The sequence below is a fragment of the Nylanderia fulva genome, unplaced genomic scaffold, assembly GCF_048542155.1.
Source record: "Nylanderia fulva isolate GAGA-0341 unplaced genomic scaffold, ASM4854215v1 Scaffold21, whole genome shotgun sequence".
Lineage (NCBI taxonomy): Eukaryota > Metazoa > Arthropoda > Insecta > Hymenoptera > Formicidae > Nylanderia > Nylanderia fulva.
Window position 1 is genome coordinate 3,067,349 of NW_028190275.1, and position 20,914 is coordinate 3,088,262.

Below are 20,914 nucleotides of genomic sequence, written 5' to 3' on the forward strand. Positions count from 1 at the left end.
CGCCGCCGTCGTCGTCGTCGTCGTCGCCGTCGACAGAGTAACGAGAGAGCTGGTCTTCCCTGCGTTCCACGTCGTCCGGTGTCGTTTTGGTTCTCGCGTAGGTGATCGCGAATCATCCCGAATTCTTCGCCTGCAGGAGAATTGGCGGCGCGAGACGAAGAAAGACAGAGAACGCGTACGTGCGAAGAAGCACACGCTCCGGCTTGTGAAGGCTCGTTGGCGGCTCTCTTGGGATCTCCGGCCCTTCTTCCTGCTCTTCGAACTTCCTGCTCTTCGAACTTCCGGCTCTTCCGACCCGGCGCAAACATGAATGAGGAGTACGACGCGATCGTCCTCGGCACCGGCCTCAAGGAGTGCATCCTCTCGGGCATGCTTTCCGTCAGCGGCAAACGGGTGCTGCACATCGACCGCAACAAGTATTACGGCGGCGAATCGGCCTCCATCACGCCCCTCGAGGACCTCTTCGGGTAAGTGTTCGCGTCCTGCCCTTCATCTTCGTGTTTTCCTCGCTTCCTTTATTTCGCCGTATTCTGTTGTCTTTCAAACATGAAGGACGTCCGGAACGTCGGACAGACACCTGCGAGACGTCCTCATCATCCTTACGTTTTCTTTCTAGCAATTTACATGTCAAATTCTTCCTTTTCTCTCGCGATACAGGCGGGAAATTTTTGACAGCTGGACGCGATTTCATGGAATTTTCCTTCCTTTTTGTTCGATCGAGATCTCTCGCCGGTCGATCATCTTTAAGCATTAACGACGAGAGAGAGGGAGAAGGAAGAGATACGTTCTCCCGCGGAGAACGCACCGAATCGTCGGAACTGCGTCGCATACGGCAGGGGTTGGGGGAGGGAGGGGGGAGGAAGTATCGATTCTCGAGCCCGCATTCCCGCGGCGCGCGCGAATCGTCCGAACGCTCTTAATTTTCGTTCCGCGATTGATCGAAGTCGATGTCGAGACGCAGCAAATATATACATATATTGTCTTTCTCTTAGTAGATTTTATCGTCACGTCAGAGTAATTATTTCGAAAATTTTTGCATAATTTTTCGCACATTCATAGTTTTGATATTAATCGTTATCAATGTGATGTGTTGTTTAATAATAATATTATGAATAATACTAATTGAAAGTATCTTGTGTAATTCTGATGTAGTATATAAGGATTGTTGGTTCTTTATATATGCATTTTTTTTTTGCATTTATTATATAAAATAGGAATATAAAGAGAAAGCTGAGTCCGCGTTATAAATATTAGAGACAAAAAAGAAAAATACGGCCAAAGCGCGGTAATTATAGCATCAAATGAATATGTTACATAAAATTTTGTCTCACAAGCAGAGAACGTTACATTTCGCTCTATTTTCAGATCATCTTCAATAAACCATTCAATACATAACCGCAATAATAATTATCAGGGCCAGAGATACACGAGGATGAAATGTCAAGCTTAGGAGGAAATATGTAGGAAGAGAAGAAATAAAAAAACAGGAGACACAATAGGAAAATAGATGGGAACAGGAGCTCGAACGAGCAGATTTATTTATACGATGCCGAAATATTTTGGAGATACAGAAACGGACGCTGTATTTAATTCTAAGTATAGCGAGTACTCGGAGCGTCCGACACCAATTGCGTATTCCGGTCGTTGCTACCGGTCGAAAGTACATAGCGGAAAGTTCGGTATCGTCAGCTTGGTCAGCAAATGGTTACACTTGAGCGTAAAGAGAGAGCGAGAGGGAGGAGACGGTGTCCGCCCTTCGTACAAAAGAGAGAAAGAGAACACTTCTCGATCGAACGTGGCAAAATCATCATCGCGTTACTCTTCGTTCAACGATTTTGCCCCTATTCGATTTTTCGCCGCGATTTCATCTGCGATTCTCCAAAATGTCAGTTTTTATCTCGATAGTCTATTCGTGCTCTTTATTAGCCAAATAATTGTCTATACTTTTCTCTTTTATCGCGAGCGAGTATATTTTTGTCATTTTTCAATTATATAAGAAAAATTAGTGTAAATACGAAGAGAAGATCTACTAAAGACTATTTGCGATCTATATATTTTTCGCAATTTTTCTATCTATTTATTCGTACTTTATTTTCTTTTGTTTTTTTTTCCTGTAAATTTTCTATTTTATTTTCATGCTCTTTTTCCACGTCCAGTTTTATTTTGTTCACAAACGTAACGATCTTGTTAACCGTGTTTGTCGACATTTTATTATTGAGAAATTCCTAACAAGCGATAGTATTATAGTAGTATGATTCAATATATTTCTCAACGTATATTGTATCTGCAGAGTCCACACGCATACGTCTATTTATCGCATCGTTATCCGTGCAAAAAGCATTTTTCCATAATTGTTATTAATTCGATACCTACACAGAAAAAAAGGAATCCTTGATTCAAGTATATTTTTATTCTTGAACGCTATTTGATTGATTTAAGTATAGAATGCTCTTTGTAATCACAAATTTTCATTTGCCTTAATAATAAATAAGTTTGTGTAAAGTATATTTTATCCTTAAGATATATTCTTGTTTTAAAAATCGTATATGGTAAAAACAAACTTAGTCACATTTGAGCTAAGAATTATTATATTTATTTGAAAGTACCGCTTATATCCGATGCACACTTGTCACTTGTCCTTGCAATATTTATAAGTAAATTTCAGCTTTAACCAAGAATATTTTGCACTTTGTTTTAAGGATAAATTATCCTTTATCCAAAATTATTTATATTTGGTGCTATTATAAGGATAAAATATACTTGAATCAAGGCATATTTGCATTCTCTCAAGGATACTGTTTTTTCTGTGTATACATCGACATTCTCTTATAGCACTAATTATATAGAAACCATGATTAAACTTCGCATCATGATGATTATTTTCACACTTCTTTTCTTTTTTCTTTCCGTTACGTATACATTTTTTTGCAAGATTTCCGCATTACAGAGTATTCAATTTCCTTCAGTATCAATCATCAACGAATTTAATTTAATTTCTGCGAAAGTGTTACGCTCGATATGAAATATTTAAACAGATGATATATATATTAGTGATTTTACTGTATTAATGCGAAAATTGTAACTGATTAATCTAATTATTAATACCTTTTTTTTTGCTACGACAGAAGTGTAAAAGCTAAACATAGATGCAATTGTGCGAAATGCATGTCACATTATTAGCATGAAACAGAGACGAGAAGATAACGAAGAGATAACATTCGAGATATGTTTCGCGTTGTTTGCCGCATTTGGTTCACCGCAATTTCGCGATAATACTGAAAAAAAAAAAAAAGGTTGAGTGTCAAAAGTTCGCGAGTACTCTCTCTTTAAAAATCTTCCCTCTTTCACCGCGACGTTTCTGGTGCAGCGACTACGCGTTCCGTTAAAAAGGTGCAATGTCACCTGAAAAACACGGATATCCTGTTGCCGGGATTTGATATATCCGTTACGTTCTTTTGTGCAGCAACGCGCGCGGAACATGAAAGTTCGTCGAGGAGAGAAGGAAGGAGGCGGTGGCTGCATTCGCGCCGAATGCAGATGGAAAGCGGAACGAGACGGCCGTTTCGAAGAGATTGCATTGTAATTATGCGCTTCGCGGAAAAACGCGCGACACGCGAATCCCGGTCCCGGTAGCTTTCCGTCTCGCGATTACGAATGCAAATCTGATGAATCTGGACAAGTGGAAAAAGTAATTAGCCTCAATTTAAAATGCGAATGAAACATGCCGCGTAACATTTTTCTCTCAACTTATTCACGCGCGATAACATCTCTTTAACAAACACGAACAGTATGTTACATTTTATAATGAAATGAAAGCCGTAATTTATTTATACGCTCTTTTTGTATAATAAATACAAAATTAATGTGAAATTTGTATATAAAACTAAAGAAAAAAATTGTGTGATTTTATAGATGCTTTTTTTACATGATAAATATAAATTTAGTATAAAATTAAATGAAAAAAGTTATATAAATATAAAATTAATTAAAATAGGTATATAAAAAACTGAAATGAATCTAGACAGCGGATTGCGCAAAGAGAATAATTGGATGACTGTATACGACTGTATGTACATCTCGCCCACAAAGTTGCGTAATTACATGTTTTTTTTTTTACGTTGTACGTAACGCTTCTCTATGGATTCGCACTTTGTTAATACAGAGAAAGCAATAACGAAGAGGGACTATCGCGATTTCTTTTCATAAATCATCGTCGCGCAGCTAATTCATCCGTATGTAGCGTTATCAATAAATTGTTGTCCTTGGTACTCACGTCACCTTCGCGATATCGCTCAATCATCATTTAATGACGAGTTGTCAATTGGATGAGTGCAATAAATGCGGATTCATGTGAATATAACATTTACGCCGTATTTATCACGTTGCTTTACACATCCTCGTGTAAAAATAATTCTTATTTGCGGTTTCTAAACATATAGATAAAACCTACGGAAGCGGAAGTGTCCGACAGCAAGCGTTTAATTATGATTGATAAGATTGATAAAAAATTATCGACCAATTCGTTGATATCTTATTTGTGATAGATTAATTTTTTTTATTACTTTTAATGATCTAATTTTTTTAAATTAATTTTTGCGATCCAATTTGTCTTGACAAATTCGCATAAATTAATTAAAAGAGAGGAGACATCCAACGTCTAATTATCTCATTAAAAATAATTACTTAATTGAATTTAATTTTACTTTATTATACATTGTATTATATAAAACGTAATATACCCTGCAAATAAAATAACATAAATAAAAATTAATTATCGTGTGACCGCGTTTTATGATATATACATTATCTCGCTTATTCCTAATGATGTTTACGTTGTGTAGGAAATTCAAGGCTCCGTCGCCGGACGAGAGTTATGGCCGTGGCCGAGACTGGAATGTCGACCTGATTCCTAAGTTTCTGATGGCAAATGGTCTCCTTGTCAAGCTGCTCATTCACACGGGTGTGACGCGTTACCTGGAATTCAAGTCGGTGGAGGGTTCATACGTGTACAAATCGGGTAAGATCTCCAAGGTGCCGATTGATCAGCAGGAGGCACTGTCCAGCGACCTGATGGGTCTGTTCGAGAAACGGCGGTTCCGCAGCTTCCTCATGTGGGTGCAGAATATGCAGGAGGACGATCCGAAGACGTGGGAAGGCTTTGATCCCTTCAACAACAGCATGAGCGCGCTCTACAACAAATTCAACCTCGACAAAAACACGCAGGACTTTACTGGACACGCGTTAGCGTTGTACAGGTAATAATTTTTATCAATTGTCCTGAGATTAAAGGAATCTTCAAAATAAACACAACATTCATTTCTGTTGTCTTTCTTTATAAGAATAAAAATCACATCCATCATCGTTAATTTTCAAAGAATGTTTGTCTTCTGATCAGGGATGACGACTATATAAGCCAAACCGCGATAATCACCATCAGGAGGATCAAGCTGTATAGCGACAGTTTAGCGCGTTATGGAAAGTCGCCGTATCTTTATCCGATGTACGGTCTGGGCGAACTTCCTCAGGGATTCGCGCGACTTAGCGCCATTTACGGCGGCACCTACATGCTGGACAAGCCGATCGACGAAATCGTCATAAAGGACGGCAAGGTAAGTGTCTCGTTATACATTTGTTGTATTTCTGTGATTAAACTCAGTCACTGAAGTCGATTGTTATTTTGCCCAGGTGGTTGGAGTCCGTTCCGGCGATGAGGTAGCTCAATGTAAACAAGTTTTTTGTGATCCTACGTACGTACCTGATCGCGTGAAAAAGGTCGGTCAGGTAATAAGATGCATATGTCTCATGGATCATCCGATTCCGAGCACGGCCGACGCGCTATCCACGCAAATCATCATTCCTCAGAAGCAGGTAATTAAACATTGCATCATCGTATTCTGATATAATCTTCTCTTTCATTTCTAAAGTTTTAAAACAATTTTTTTTTAATTTTAAGATTTAAAATACTTTACAAATTATTTACTCGTATAAGTGTAAATTTTATTATTATAATATTATATATAATATATAAATATTATATTATACATGTAATAATATAATATTTATTATTATAATATTTGTAAGAGTTTCCTACTTATTTTATATATTTAATATAAAACGCTTCGCTTTTTTTATATAGGTCGGACGCAATTCCGATATTTACGTGTCTCTTGTATCGCATACTCATCAAGTCGCAGCGAAGGGCTGGTTTATCGCTATGGTCTCGACCACGGTGGAGACGAAAAACCCGGAGGCTGAGATTAAACCCGGTCTGGATTTGCTCGGTCCGGTAAAACAGAAGTTTATCAGCATCTCTGACTACTTGGTGCCGGTGGACGACGGTCTCAACAGTCAGATATTCATATCCACTAGCTATGACGCGACCACGCATTTCGAGACCACCTGCTTAGATGTGCTCGATATATTCAAGCGCGCCACCGGCGAGGAATTCGACTTTAACAAGGTCAAGCACGAACTCGGCGATGAAGATCAGTAACCGTAATTATGGAGTGCGCACGTGCATTTTACATTATTACACCCAGGGGAAGATCGAAGCGTTCAGTGAATTCGCGTATTCGAGTAATCACTCGATGATCGCCGACATGGCATGCGACAGTGTCTCAAGGCAGATATCACGAAACAGATGTCACGCTTGCGAGCAGACCTGTGCCTAATTATGTAGGTTCTCTTTCATAGAGGATAAAAAACGAAGGTAAAGTTGACTAAATTTTCTCTCTTTCTCTGATCTACTTCGTCCTATAATTTCATCTCCTGCTGTTCCCGCGAACTCAATAATAAAGTCCTGTTCGAAAGCGACACGAATTCTCGATTACATTTATATGGGAGAACTTTCGGACTATATTTCTACGACTTCAAGCATCGGATTGTAAGATTATATCGTCTCTTGTAAATTTATATTTTACATGAAATCCAATCTGCCAATATACGTTCGAACAGAAGATAATAAAAAAAAGATAAATAAAGTTAATCTCGAGACGTCCGTGTCACTGCGTGTATACAATATATATGTATCATATTTTGATGTACCGAAATATAAGTAGGTAAAAGGTTCATCAGCAGATTACACTGTACAAAAAGGAATCTATAGGTATATCACTACATAAGAAAATACAATATTACCGTTAAGCTGACAATTGATAACGATAAAAACAACATAAGTATCATATCTGTCTAGACTAGACTTCCTCTAGATATAGACGTTTCCAGAAAATTTTGGAAATTGTGTGAATCTGGGAAAGTTTATGTTGCTGGGTGTTAATTATCTAGGTTGTTCTAAGTTGCATTTATCGAACAAGTGATTGATTAATGATTTAGTTTTATACGAATCGCCGAGAATCGCATACAAAGGTGTTCCAACGATGACTCTCCATTGTTTGTCGACTATCTAGTAAAATAATAACTAGGAATAATATAGAAATATAACGCATTATATTTCGATATATATAATTCTCACGAATGTTTCATCTCATATATTTGTCTATTCTTATTGAAGAGAGATTTATTTAGGAAACATCGAAAACGCGATTAGATATCTTCAACGTGCGTTCGAAAAACAGAATTAGGGATAGGAAAGTCGCATGTTCACATATACACTTGAGACAAAATCGATGGAAAGTGAAAGGAAAAAAAAAGATCGATATCGAAATGTTGGAACGAGGAAAAGGATATTCAAACTCTCCGGAGCGGCCAAGCATTTCACATTATATATAGATTATTATTATAGATCTATATAGTATATATTAAAAAAAAGATATGTATACATATATATATATATATAAATATGAGAAGGTGGAGTCGTTGAAATATTGTTGTTTCGTGTGAGCTTGAGATCCGGATTATTTCTTTTGCAAAATAAAAAAACATGCGGGCGTATCTTGTAATATTATTATATCGTTACCTGATAAAAAGAGCACAAATATTTGTATAAGCTCACCGAATAAATTAACGGCAAATTAATGACAGGCGAATGTTGGAAGAAGATGTGGATTGGCCGTTTTTCACCCTTTTTGCTTGCACTTTAGAATGAGTTACTATAATGACACAACTTCACACTACGTATAAAAAAGTATAAAATACTACGTACACAAATTCTAGTGCAAAGAATGAAGAGGTATACTCAGATAACGAACATTTGTTTCGACAGCAGATACCTCTTTCGCAGTTATCCGTCAACTTGTAACACACGAGAATAGAATAGAATAAACGCTATTGTATTAATCGTGTACTTTTTGCGATTTGCCGACCAGTCTCGCTCAAAATCGTGGAATGTAAAGAATTTGTAGCGATAGTTGTACATTTTTAGTACACAAAAATTTTAATATTCTTACATCATGTCGTACACAATTTTAAAACGTAAAGATTGTTATCTCGGCATCCCAAGACAGCGAGATCGTTGTGAACAACTGGCGAGGAAAACGTTTCACCAGGAAGTTGCTTGCTCGCCAACAATTTACCTTCCGAGAGATCGAATACTTTAAGGATGCCATCCGTACACGCTATAAACATACGTCTATCTTCGCACCAAGGAGTCGCAAAAATAGACGAAGACATTTGTAATTTATATCGCAAGTTCGGTTCATTTCCTTCAGTCATCTTCCGCGGCATCTCCAAACAATACACATGTTTGTTTTGACTAGCCAAAATCACATGCTCGTTGTTTGTAAAGTCGACATTCCGTATCACGGGAAACGAAAACACATTGCCGTGTATCGCGTATCGCCACATCTGCAATAACAAAAATTTGGTTACAACAGATATCGAGCGATAGAAGAGAGAAGAGAAGCAAATAGATTTACCTGACAATCAGTTTCGATATCGAAACAACACAATACTCCAGCCACGGAACAAAATAAGACATAGCCGGTTTGAAGAACGACGGGCGCGACGAAAATCGGATTCTGCAATTTACGTTTCCACGTAATATGTCCAGAAGATTGCTCCAAAGCCACGCATGAACCATCCAGCGTCCCAAAAAGAATCAAGGTCGATTGTCGATAAAGACAACCGGTAGCACAGATCCCACCTTCACTCGCTTTAGTTTTCCATATTTGAGTACCATCCTAATTGATTTATTATATATATAATTATATAAAGATTTATAATTATATATAACTTATAGAGATATTAATTAACAGTTTCAAGTACTGATATAACATGTCTTACCTCTATCGAAAGACAATATACATAGTGATCGTAAGAACCCACAAATATTTTGCTTTTTTGCGTACATGATATCGCCGTGCATTTCACCATATCCTGCGTTTGAAATTTCCAAATTACTTGGCCAGTTTTTAAATGGACACAGTACACACACCCATCGTAACAACCTGTTAACATTTGTTGCATGTTATTTGTTAATTAATAATTTTTTAATTGCGTCGAATCAATCAATGTCAGACAATATATTTACCTACGATGCCGCGAAATTTAGCTAAGACTAAAACAGAAGCTTCTATCCTATCTGGTAACTTTATCTCGTACGATTTGTTGCTGGTTTCCAGCAAGTCAACAGTACATATAATGCCAAAATGTGAGCCAACTGTTGCATACAATTCTGTTCTAAAAATTAGTGAACACGTGTGAAAGGTGCACAATATATCTTCGCGATTAAAATATTTTTTTCTCAGAATTATTCTTACTTGGAATAACGATAAATAATTGGCGAGGCATCGACGCACTTTTGCAAATTGTATGTTGCCAATACTTCAATACTCGATATATTTTCCGAGAGAGCGGTATTTTGTTTTTGCATTAACATGTTACCATAAGTTTTTCCTCTACACTTGTACCACGGCAAATTTTCTTTATTTGACAATGAGAGAGAATTAACCAACGATGATTGTCTTGTTACAGATTCTTCTGCATTAAATGTTTTTTGAGAAGACTTGTCATCAGAAATTATGTCGACGCGGCAACTAACATTCTTGCTGCGATATCGTTGAATTAAAGTATCTCTAATATAACTGACGCATTCGTTGCACGTAACGTCCTTCAGTAACATACCAATTAATTCAGGAAATTCCATGTTAAAGGCATCAGCGACAGTATTCGAGATTTGAAGTGCTGCTATTGATGTACCGCCTGATGTTAAGAAACCAGTTTCTTTAGATTTTACATGATTGTTCCATAAATTTTCAAATATTTTGTCTGCATCAGCATGCAAATCATTTACACTGATCATTTCTGTTTCAGATTCTCTGCATATTGTTTTTAATGACGCGTGGCAAATCTTTCCGCTAGTGGTAAAATTAAAATCATGTAACATAATTATTTTATCAGGTTTGTAAATCGCTGGTAATATCTTCAGATGCGACATTATATCTTCCAACTTAGGAAATTCTTCTTCGATTTTTGCAGTAGATACACATAGATATAATTTGTGACTCCTTGCGTCCCAAAATGTGGCACAATTTCGTACATAATTTAATTGCAGCGCGACTTTCTCGAGTTCTCGTAAATTCACTTTATTTCCAAATCTTTTTATGATGTCATTTCGCCTCCCTTTATAAAATATTCTACCCTGATCATCTGTCTAAAAAGAAAGAAAATAAATTTTAAGCATTTTTTTATTGAAAATATTTAATTTAAAGAAAATTAAAATTATATTTTGTTAATAAAACTTACTCACTGAAACTACATCGCCAGTATTACGAAAAATTGGCTTATTTAAATCTTCGTCAATTTCATTTTCAATGATACAAATTCTATCAGTACTTCCTATAAAATATAAAAAAGAAAACAGTTTATAAAATTATATAAAATTTCACAAATATGTTTTACATCTAATTTTATATATTTCATGTAGAATTGTAATGTTAAAAACTAACCGATGTAAAGAGTGCCTTCACCTCTAGTTATCACTTCATTATCTTCATTTCTAATTTGAAATATAGTTTCTGACAATAGTTCACCCAGACAAGATTCATTTATGTTTTTGTCTTTGATGATTTCATTAATACTGGACCAACACGATATTTCAGTTATACCATAGATATTAAAGAATCGTGTTGTATTTTGCAAATGACTAGCTTTTAAAATTAATTTCATACTGGGAAATGGTTCTCCACCCAAAAGAAGAACTCTTAATTGAGAATCCTTGTCCAAGATTGTTGTCCTCAAATGTTCAGCGGACCACTTGTGAAAAAGAAGCGATGGAGTAATTTGAAGAAATGTTACATGGGCATGGCATATTTCTTCTAAGAGTCTAAAACAATAGTTTTATTTGTACATTATAACTCATTTTATTTTTTTTCATATTTTTCAAATCTATGAACAATATTTATTCACCTGCCAGTTTCATTTTTCAGTACTTTTGAAACCATGAACAGAGTTGCGGCACAAGAAAGGCTTAAGAAAATCTCAACCATACTAGGATCAAAGGTAAAATTTGTTAATTGTGCAATTTTATCAGAGTTTGTCACATAAAGGATTCTCTTCAAATCTGTAATATTAGGCAATATGCAGGAATGAGGCACTTTAACAACTTTTGGAGCCCCAGTTGAGCCTGAAGTAGCAATTGCATATGCAAAATGATACCATCTTCTATTAATGTTGTTTCCCTGGACATCTATTAATTTTGTCAAATATATTGGCTCTCCATGAATATTCAATTGATATATGATTTTTCTGCTGGATGTCACATTTTTCGTAAAAATGTAGTTCACATGTAGAGAAGTGAATATCTTTTTACGTGTCAATGGATCTGCAGGTACATTGAGAAAAGCATGTCCGCTATCAAGAGTCCTATCGAGAGATAAAAATTTCATGCAAATATTTGTAATATATATTATATATGTAATGAAATACTGATTGAATATTTATGGAAACAATATAATATTTCTCTTACCCAAGCATTAAAGAAGGAACACAATATTCTGAAATATCCAAGTCGATACCAATGAATTCAGGATGCTGTATACATTTCAAACAATTTGAAACTATTTGCTTCATCGTTTGTAATTCATTGTAACTTATAATCTTGACTTTCTCTAAATCGTGATATTCTATAGCTGTTTTGTCGAGATAAAACCAATTACATATATTATGTAGGGTTTTATGTGGACAATTTTGCTTGTCATCTTGCAATTTTAATCTTTTAGTATCATTAACTAAAAAAAATTCAAGTAATGGAAATATATTAAATGCATTTAGAAATTCGTGTTGTTTTTTGTAAATATAATTATTGCGACTGATTATGTGCATATATTTACTCACTTGCACTTGTACAATTCATTGCACAGGTAAAACATTTACAGATATAACATTAAAAGTAATGTCCTTTTTATAATTATACACGTATTAATGAAATTCACGCGTGAAATTAATTTTTTAATAATAGTTTTAAATTAGAATGATAGAAAATTAAATATATTTATTCAAAGCAAGTCTTTGTTAGTCATGTTTTGATATAAAGGTTAGGAGATAGACTAGTTGGGTTCTCAACCTGATTTTACACAAGTGCATTTTTCGAATATCATATGAAAGATGTATAAGAATATAATAAAAATAATTTTTTTTATACGATACACAGAATTTAATTAGTTAATTAGTAAAATATTCTTATGGAGTTTAAAATTAATTTAATTCCTAGATTTAACTGGATATAAATTCAGTGTTGTTTTAACGATAATACAAAACTTATGACTTTGTTGGTGAAATTGCATATAATCTTGTTATTAAAATAATTTGTCAGCAATAGCTTATATAAACTTATAGTATCGGAACCTTTTTTTATTTAGAAAAAATGCTGCAAAAATGTAACTGTTTTTTTAAGGGGGAAGGACTTAAAGAGTATAGAATATGAGAAATGTTTAAAAAAATTTTCGCGTAAATTACTATAATATAAATGTATATTTAAGAGTAAATAATTGTATACACACAGATTTAAAGATACATGGAATGAAAAATTTTTTAAATAATATAAAACAATTTAACATAAAAGTAGTTGTAGGAGACTGTGATATCGAAGGATTTTTCTATAGTCTTAGTGGTTAAAAGATGAAGTTTGGAAGTATAAAACGTATATCTGACAATATAATTTACAATTATTTTATTTTTATTTAATGGAAATAAATATTAATCTATAGTAATAGAGTAGAAGTTGCTTATATAATTTTAATATTTTTACCACAATTATTTCATTCTTTTTAAAGAACTTTTCCTGCTTGTTAAGACAAAATTTGCTAAAATAATCAAGTTACTAAATTTAAATTCTAGAGATACAATGACGAATTGTGTAACACTTAAGATATATTCGTAACCACGAAATATTTGTTATTATTTTTATTTATTTTTCCTCACACCACTCGTTCTCCTTGCGCACCTGCTCTTCTTCTGAGGCAGTGAAGTCATTCTTGATGTTGAATGTTTTACGAATCTCTTCAGGTGTCTTGCCTTTGATCATATTGGCAACGGTTTTGCATGTGACATCCAAGAGACCCTTGATGTCAAGATAGTTAGCTGCTAGAATTAATTCAAAGAGAGTGCCTTGATCCACCTATGAAACAAATAATATTCATGTTTATAGCGAAATTCAACATTTTATTGTCATACCATTCTCAACCTTATATATTTTTAATATTTATTTTATTCTACAATTTGTAGATTGAGTTTTGGTTCAGTTAACATTTAGATTAAGCGTAAGGACATTTCAAACAAAAGATACTTACTTTCAGGAAATCAGCATCCCATGAACTGATGTCATCAGTACGCTTCTCTTTATTCTCGTCATCCTCTGGTGGTGGGGGATCATCCTTGTGATACGTAGCCCATTGTATAACTTTTCTGAGGATAGCCGAATTAACGTTCGGCAATGGCACAACTTCCTCTTCCTCTTCATCCATACCGAGATCCTCCAACATGGTCTTGATGGTGACTGAACATTTTGCGATCTCGACGTCAACCTCAAACACCTCACCGTCAGAGCTCTGCAGCTTTATGTTAGGCATCTGTATACATAAAGGTATGGCAATATAATACTAATTATTATACACGAAATAATATAATTGTAATTTAATATTATAATCAAATTGACTTTATTATTACTTCTTCAGGATAGTGTATCGAAAGTAAATTCCATTCTTTTGATGAAATAATTAACGATAATTTAAATAATTAAATAGATAATTTAATAAAAATTTATTAAATAAAAGTAATGATTTATAATGATAATTATATATTATTAATAATAATTATAATAAAATAAAATAAAGTATGATAAATTGTTATAATATAATAATTATGAAAAACATTATATTGTTGCAATTTAAGTGTTTCTTTCAAGCGTTTATATTTGCAACAATTTTTCATAGCATAATAGAAAGTAGAAATCCGGTATTATACGAGCATGTGGATGAAAAGGAACAAAAGATAAATACACATGGTCAGAAAATGCAAACTATTAGAAAACGTGTCAGGAAAAAGAAAAACACCGAAGTCATTCAGTCACAGTTGGATATTCTTTTAACTATCTGCAAGAATGCTTTTGTTGTAACGAAGAAAGCGATATATTAAGTAAACGTTCTCTTAACCTAACTTAATCTTACAACTGAAACTTCTAAAAAAAATTTATTTCTCGTGTATATTTCTAAATTTCTTCTGAGCTATAAGAAAAGAAGGGCTAGAGCTTTATAAAAAAATATAATTTAATTTAAGATTTTAATTTCTGATAGCAAACAGAAAACATATACATATATATATATATATATACATGTAACTTAAGAAAAACACGTGGTACATTTTCGAAACATGCAAAAGATTCGATTTTTTACTGGCCGTAATTGCAAAAAATTTAATGTCCTTAGACGTCTATTTATATACATTGTTGTTTAACCTAATCGTACTTGTAGTACTTCGATTGTGCGTATATTATTTAATTTCATATATTACCACGTTCTATTATTCGCGTTACAAATCGCGCGTAAAGAATTTTTTACATACGCTGACGAATTTATATTATATCATCTGGATTATATTAAATCGAGAAAATCCAATGATACTTTTTGATGAAAATGGAAACCGATTCAAGCAAAGCTACTTGCCTTGAGATTCGCTCTTCCGATTCTTTTTCACGGTCTCGTTGCTTTTCGAAGCCTGCTTGGAACTGCTTTTTCAACACTCCTGATCAGAATCAGAATTCAGACTGATGAAGAAAGTCGGGTCCGTTTTCCTATTTCCGTTTATTCGACAAAGGGAAAATCAGAGGACAGTTTTCCAAGAGTTTCGATTGTGGTTCCGAAGCTATACATGTGGAATCATTCGGAACCTTCTAGCTAACTTCAGTCGGTAAAATCGCTGCGTCGATACAATTTTTTCATTAAAATTAATTTGTATTTTTATTGTTTTTTTCATTAAAAATTAAATTATAATTTTGTATATTTATAATTTATTTTTTTATATCCATATGCGTGATTTTATTTCGTTATATTTTTTTTGTATCTTTTTATAGCTTAAAAATGTTTTAGGGCAAACGTGTATTGGCGGGAACGATGACAGATGGAGCCACAAAGCAGTTTTTTTCATAACCTGCTAAATTCAGGCAACGTAATGTCGACGACGATTGCAATGGAGGAGGTTATTCAATCAAGAATATAATGTATATAAAAGGTATGTGACAAAAGATTATAATTGTAATACATATATTATATATATATAATGATCACTGTGATATTTTTGATATAACATTTTTTCCATCTAATAATAGAAAATTTTTCTTTAATTTTCTATTAATGTCGGACAAATTTTTTATATTCTTCATTTCTTCTATTTATTTTATACTCAAGAAAAATGGTTTTGTTAAGAGAAATTACGATTTTATTATATATGTATACGCAATAAAGATTTTTTTAAATCATAAAGTAAAACTATAAACTTATGAATAAATGACTATTGACTGTATTTTGTAGACATCCGATATTGCATAGAGAAATATATATAGTCATATTTTGGTCGCCTATTTTCTGATCTTGAAAATGCGCTCGACAAGTTTCTCGTGATTTCTGAAAATTTGCGAACGATAGATCGTTTAAGAAGACAAATACATATATCAAAAAGGAACGCCACGCTTGTTTCTTATTAAATTGTTATACAGACTTAAAGGTCCATAGACAAACAGAGTAATTTGAACGCATGTTTACACATGGTCCCTTTTTCGGATATATCTTATTACGTGTTGAATTTCGACAGATTCGGAAAAAATGCTCAAATAGAAATAAATTAAATAAATTAAAGTTAAATCAAACGAGTGTATACAAGTTTTATCAAATTAAAGCGTAAACTTTGCTTCTTAAAATTTCTTTAAATAGGATTAGCAATATAATAAGAATGAATAAGGTGCAAAAAAACAAATGAGAATTTATTGAATAAATCACGGAAATTTATTTTTTAGCGTTTATTGTGATTAAATGAATTTTTAATGTCCTTTATCGATGCATGAAAACCTGAATTAATTTTTTTCCTCTTTCGATTTTTAATCTGTAACATCTATTTTGATTAATTGAAAATATAGTCAGATATGTCTCTTTTGAAATCATTTAATTTATATCATTTTGTCTAAAGCTCGTTTTTTTAAATTCTAAGTGAGAAACTTTTTACTATACTTATTTAAAATTTCTTAAGATAAGTATAATAAGTATAAGAGAACTGAGTTTTTATATAAATTAAATCTATGGAAATTTTTAGAATTCCTAAACATAAGAAAGCTGAAATTGAGAAGGAGCAAATCTCAACTCGGTGCGAGGCTACTTATCGTTAGAGATGATATTACTTCACATTATAATCTCTTATTAAAGCAATCTCTCGAAGAAAATAGAAATATCAGAATAAAGCTGATGTTGCATATTTTGATTTACCTGTGTTAAAAGCTTGAACTAATTCCTTTTTCTTTTTTCAAACAGATTACGTTTTTACATATAAATTTCCAGATTTATTATAAGAAAGCGTGGGACATATACATATAAATGAAAAATAATATTGTTTCAGGCATTTAGCGGAAAAATCTGAAGTACGTGTAATTATGAACTTAGTTTAATATTTTCGCTCAATATAGCAAAGAACATGTTCTCCAAAATTGCCTTAATTAAAGATTGTAACGTGAAATATATAATATCACACAATTTTCAAGCAGAATCGATTGTTCTTTTTTGCTTCTATAGGTACCGAAGTCATTGCTCTCTTTCCCGTGCGTGATTGCATTGTATTCACTTTTTTCTCGGTTTCCCCTTTCTTGGTGGAGATGGATAATGGAGTCGAAAAGGGATCAACGTGACGTCGTGATTTTTATAAGCCACATGATTACGCACAATAAGCCTCTTCGGCTCCAGGCATCTATAAAGTTCACTATTGCATGCGAAGTGAATGGCGCCAAAACCCACGCAAAACACACACACACACACACACACATATACACACACGACAGTTAAGTCGCGAATATACGGATAGATTAACCCTCGTTTGGTCCCCCGACTTTATTAAAAAAAATGTCTCTTTTTTCCCAACTTACCCTCCCACCTTAACTTTTGTTCGATTAATAGGAATAAAGAGAACATATCGCGCGCGAGGAAGGAAAATCTTCTTTGTGCTGGACACGACAATATAAATTCAAGGTTGCGACAAACGTAGAATAAAAGCGAAAAGGGAAGAACTTATTAAAGCAGAATGCACGAAGCGAATAAAATATGCGTACTGGAATTTCTTTCAATTTTTCCGATAATCTTCACATGAAATTAATTCATAGGTGAAATAAGTACTCGAGCGAACATTTATAATCGTTGCTGATTAATTATCGGTCTTTTCCGACAAGTCTTATTATTTACACATTAATATACATTTTTTTCGATCTACACGATTTTTTATATTCAGGAAATTTCAGATGTTTCGATTTCAAAAGTAAAAAAATGCAACTAATGAAGGGAAGAGAAAGATTGAGGGAGATAGTTTTCTAGAAAAATTTAAAAGGGCGAGAAAAAAAGCTTTGCCCGATTTATACGGGAAATTCATGTTACACAGTATTATATAATTATCTCACAATTATAGTTGATAATGACAAGTTGGATTGTAGAAGGTGTTAAACTAAACAAAAGTGTTCGATCGATGGTTTCTATCGTTTAATATTTAATTATCAATAGTTGTAGAATTGCGTAAGCTGTTTTTCACATTGGCTGTTAAATCTGAAGGAAGAATAATTTTTGCAGAAAGCGTTACGATATTAATATTATATAATATTAATTAGCGGGCGTTAATTAAAGAAGCTACAAAAGTACGAGGTGGAATTTGCGCGTCACGGATTATATATGTATATTTATTATGTATTATCGACCTTTCATGCCGACTTGTTATTTCTGACATTGTAATATAGCGATTATTATTGCTTGAAACGTTTTCTTCAGCTCTCGTAGGGCAAGCTTGAGGTTTCGGTTTTTCCGTAGGAGGAATTTTTAAATAACAAAAAATTACAACGCATTTGATGTATTATTATTTGCAGGAAAGATTTAGAATCAATATTTATTGAAATTCTTAAATGCATCGTATCAATAATTTGACAGAAATATACAATATATAAATAATTACAGTTTACAACTTTCAGATTGTAAACGTTGAAGATATTGTTTTCTTCACTGAGAAAAAATTGTTTATATTTTTGTTTAAACATATGCAGTATAAACAAAAGCATGACATCTTGATTTGATTAATTATGTCATTGAATTAACAAATCAACTGCATATGTTTGTGGCAGCCCGTGACGTCGACGTTCAATTGAATCAATAACATTTTTTTCTCTGTGTTTGCTTTCCAAATTAATTCAACATATTTTTTCTAATCATTCACGAATGAAAATGTGTCTATCTAAATTTTATGTAGAAATTTGAGTATTTCTTTTTTATCGAACACTATTTGATCGGATTTTTTGCAACACTTGCCGCAAGATATGAGCAGACGCCAAATCAAACAAGCTTTAATTTCAGAAAAAGGTTTATCTTTGGAATTAATGCGGATAACGTCGGTGATATGTTAGTCGCCGTATATAACTAATTAAATCTTTTAAAAGTACTTTGAAACCGTCCAGGTTTTTTCTGTCCTCTCGTGGAAGAGTAATATTCGTCTCGTGTCTTCGAGCGACGTCTTAATTTTCTTCGCAAACGGTGAATCGACTAAATGTAACGTGTCTGAAAAAATCTAACGACGTTGCGGGAATTTAGCATAGAAATTATGAAGTTGGCATGCAAGTTTCGTAACTCCTACCGGATAGGAGAGGAAAAAGACAAGCAATTTAATTCCTCTTCAAGAGAAATATTCTTCGTGCATCAAGCGCATATCTGTACGAAAGATGAAAGATATTTCCGAAAGTTTGAGGACAAAGAGAAATCATGCGATATTTCCCGAATACACTTATCTATCGTCATTTCGAAACAATTCTATCGTCATACAATGTCCTGATGTTCTCGAGTCGAAATTTTGCTCCTATTTTCAATCTCAATTTTCTCACAGAGATTCTAGAGAATTTCGATAGATGTAATTTATACAGGATGATTTATTAAATGCACAACAATACTTTAGAAGGTAAATGTACACAGTAAAATAAGTATAGGAAATGTGATTTGAACATAAATCATATACTATGGTTTCTGAGTTATAGAAGATTAAAGGAAATGCTCGAACTGTGGTGCTTTATATATTACATCATATACAGGGTTTGTCCGGAAAGTAATGCGTCGCATTTTTTTGTGACGCGACTATACATCGCAGAGCGATGGGACCGGTTGGGGAGGAAGGGGGGTACCCTTAGCTTTCCAACGGTAGGTCGCTCAATTGTTTCCATGCGCTTGGAGGGTTAGGACGGCTTATTCTGTGAACCTCTGCTTAGTGGTCGCGTCGAACTTGTGATGGAGAGAACGATAGAGCAACGCTATGCGATAAAGTTTGTTATTACGGCCTACCTGACCCGGATCGGTGTGGCAACGGTGCCGCAGCCGCCCTACAGTCCCGACTTGGCCCCGGCGGACTTTTTTTTATTTCCTCGGCTGAAAAGGGAGCTCAAAGGACAACAGCTCGAGTCGGTTGACAACGTACAAGCTACTTCGACGGCCTCCCTGAACAGCATCCCAGTCAAGGAGTTCCAGAAATCTTATGACGCATGGAAATCGCGTTGGCAAAAATGTATTGACGCATATGTTGTATCATATGTACATATATGTTTTATGATGCGTCTTTATATAATACAATGAGTTCCTATAATTCCCTGGAAAATAACAAATATTGTTCGAATTGTTTTGAATCCATTTTATGTCACTTGTTGCAAATTGTGAACGTAACTAATTTGCATAGCGTATATGATAGATTTAAAATTTTTTAGATTTTTTAATTTTAAATAATCGCAAAAATAAAATTGGCCTAAAGGGTTTATATTATAATGAAATTATCATCATGCTGTGGATCTTTGCCCTATCGAACTGGGAAGAAGTTATTTAAAAATATTCGAATTGCAACAAGGAAATACCCTCGAGCATTTTCTTTAATCTTCCATAACTCAGAAACCATGTACGACTTATGTCTAAATAACATTTCTTATTTGTTTTAATGTGTACATTCATTCCCTGATGTATTTATAAATAATTCCATATATATAAAAATTGAAATAGCACTTTTTGCCTCAAGTAGGCAATAAACAAACAATTTACTGTTTACTTACAAAACAGGATAAAATTATAAGTTAAATAGTTTTAAGAGAGATTGATCTGATGAGTGTGTATGTGTGTGTGCTTAAAATATCAAAGTTAATGTTAAATTGAAAATTATAGTTAAAAGTAGAGGAGTAAAATTGTAATTGGGTAAAATAAACGGCATTGATAATGAAAAGATATCTATATAATAGATATATTTATTTTATTAATATTAATAAATA

At 33.6% G+C, this 20,914-nt stretch overlaps 3 protein-coding genes and 2 long non-coding RNA genes across 6 annotated transcripts; 3 read left to right on the plus strand and 2 right to left on the minus strand.

The window, feature by feature from the left end:
• On the plus strand, nt 1–8,235 carry Gdi (GDP dissociation inhibitor). The gene is made up of 5 exons (XM_029315209.2): nt 1–467; nt 4,842–5,255; nt 5,396–5,609; nt 5,686–5,868; nt 6,137–8,235. The coding sequence occupies exons 1-5, from the start codon at nt 307–309 to the stop codon at nt 6,491–6,493; spliced, it is 1,329 nt and encodes a 442-aa protein (XP_029171042.1). The 5' UTR covers nt 1–306; the 3' UTR covers nt 6,494–8,235.
• LOC114940504 (uncharacterized) lies at nt 481–4,782 on the plus strand. The gene is made up of 2 exons (XR_003821465.2): nt 481–1,285; nt 1,366–4,782. It is a non-coding gene; the product is annotated as an uncharacterized LOC114940504 (long non-coding RNA).
• Nucleotides 7,048–12,487, minus strand: Aasdh (Aminoadipate-semialdehyde dehydrogenase). Of its 2 annotated transcripts, XM_029315204.2 has the most exons (10): nt 12,232–12,487; nt 11,864–12,125; nt 11,305–11,760; nt 10,845–11,221; nt 10,646–10,734; nt 9,657–10,549; nt 9,428–9,576; nt 9,181–9,344; nt 8,814–9,077; nt 7,048–8,742 (listed from the first exon to the last, which is right to left on the minus strand). In XM_029315204.2, exons 1-10 carry the CDS (start codon nt 12,248–12,250, stop codon nt 8,347–8,349), a joined length of 3,069 nt encoding a protein of 1,022 aa, XP_029171037.2. In that variant the 5' UTR covers nt 12,251–12,487; the 3' UTR covers nt 7,048–8,346. The 2 variants fall into 2 exon arrangements, with proteins under 2 accessions (XP_029171037.2, XP_085338693.1); XM_085482567.1 differs by lacking the exons at nt 11,864–12,125; nt 12,232–12,487 and having other exon boundaries at nt 11,305–11,458; nt 11,554–11,655.
• A 564-nt stretch (nt 12,488–13,051) lies between these two features.
• On the minus strand, nt 13,052–15,262 carry SkpA (S-phase kinase associated protein 1 SKP1-related A). The gene is made up of 3 exons (XM_029315210.2): nt 15,057–15,262; nt 13,686–13,964; nt 13,052–13,513 (listed from the first exon to the last, which is right to left on the minus strand). Exons 2-3 carry the CDS (start codon nt 13,962–13,964, stop codon nt 13,304–13,306), a joined length of 489 nt encoding a protein of 162 aa, XP_029171043.1. The 5' UTR covers nt 15,057–15,262; the 3' UTR covers nt 13,052–13,303.
• Nucleotides 14,701–20,153, plus strand: LOC114940506 (uncharacterized). The gene is made up of 3 exons (XR_003821468.2): nt 14,701–15,300; nt 15,480–15,621; nt 16,696–20,153. It is a non-coding gene; the product is annotated as an uncharacterized LOC114940506 (long non-coding RNA).
• Nucleotides 20,154–20,914: the final 761 nt, after the last annotated feature.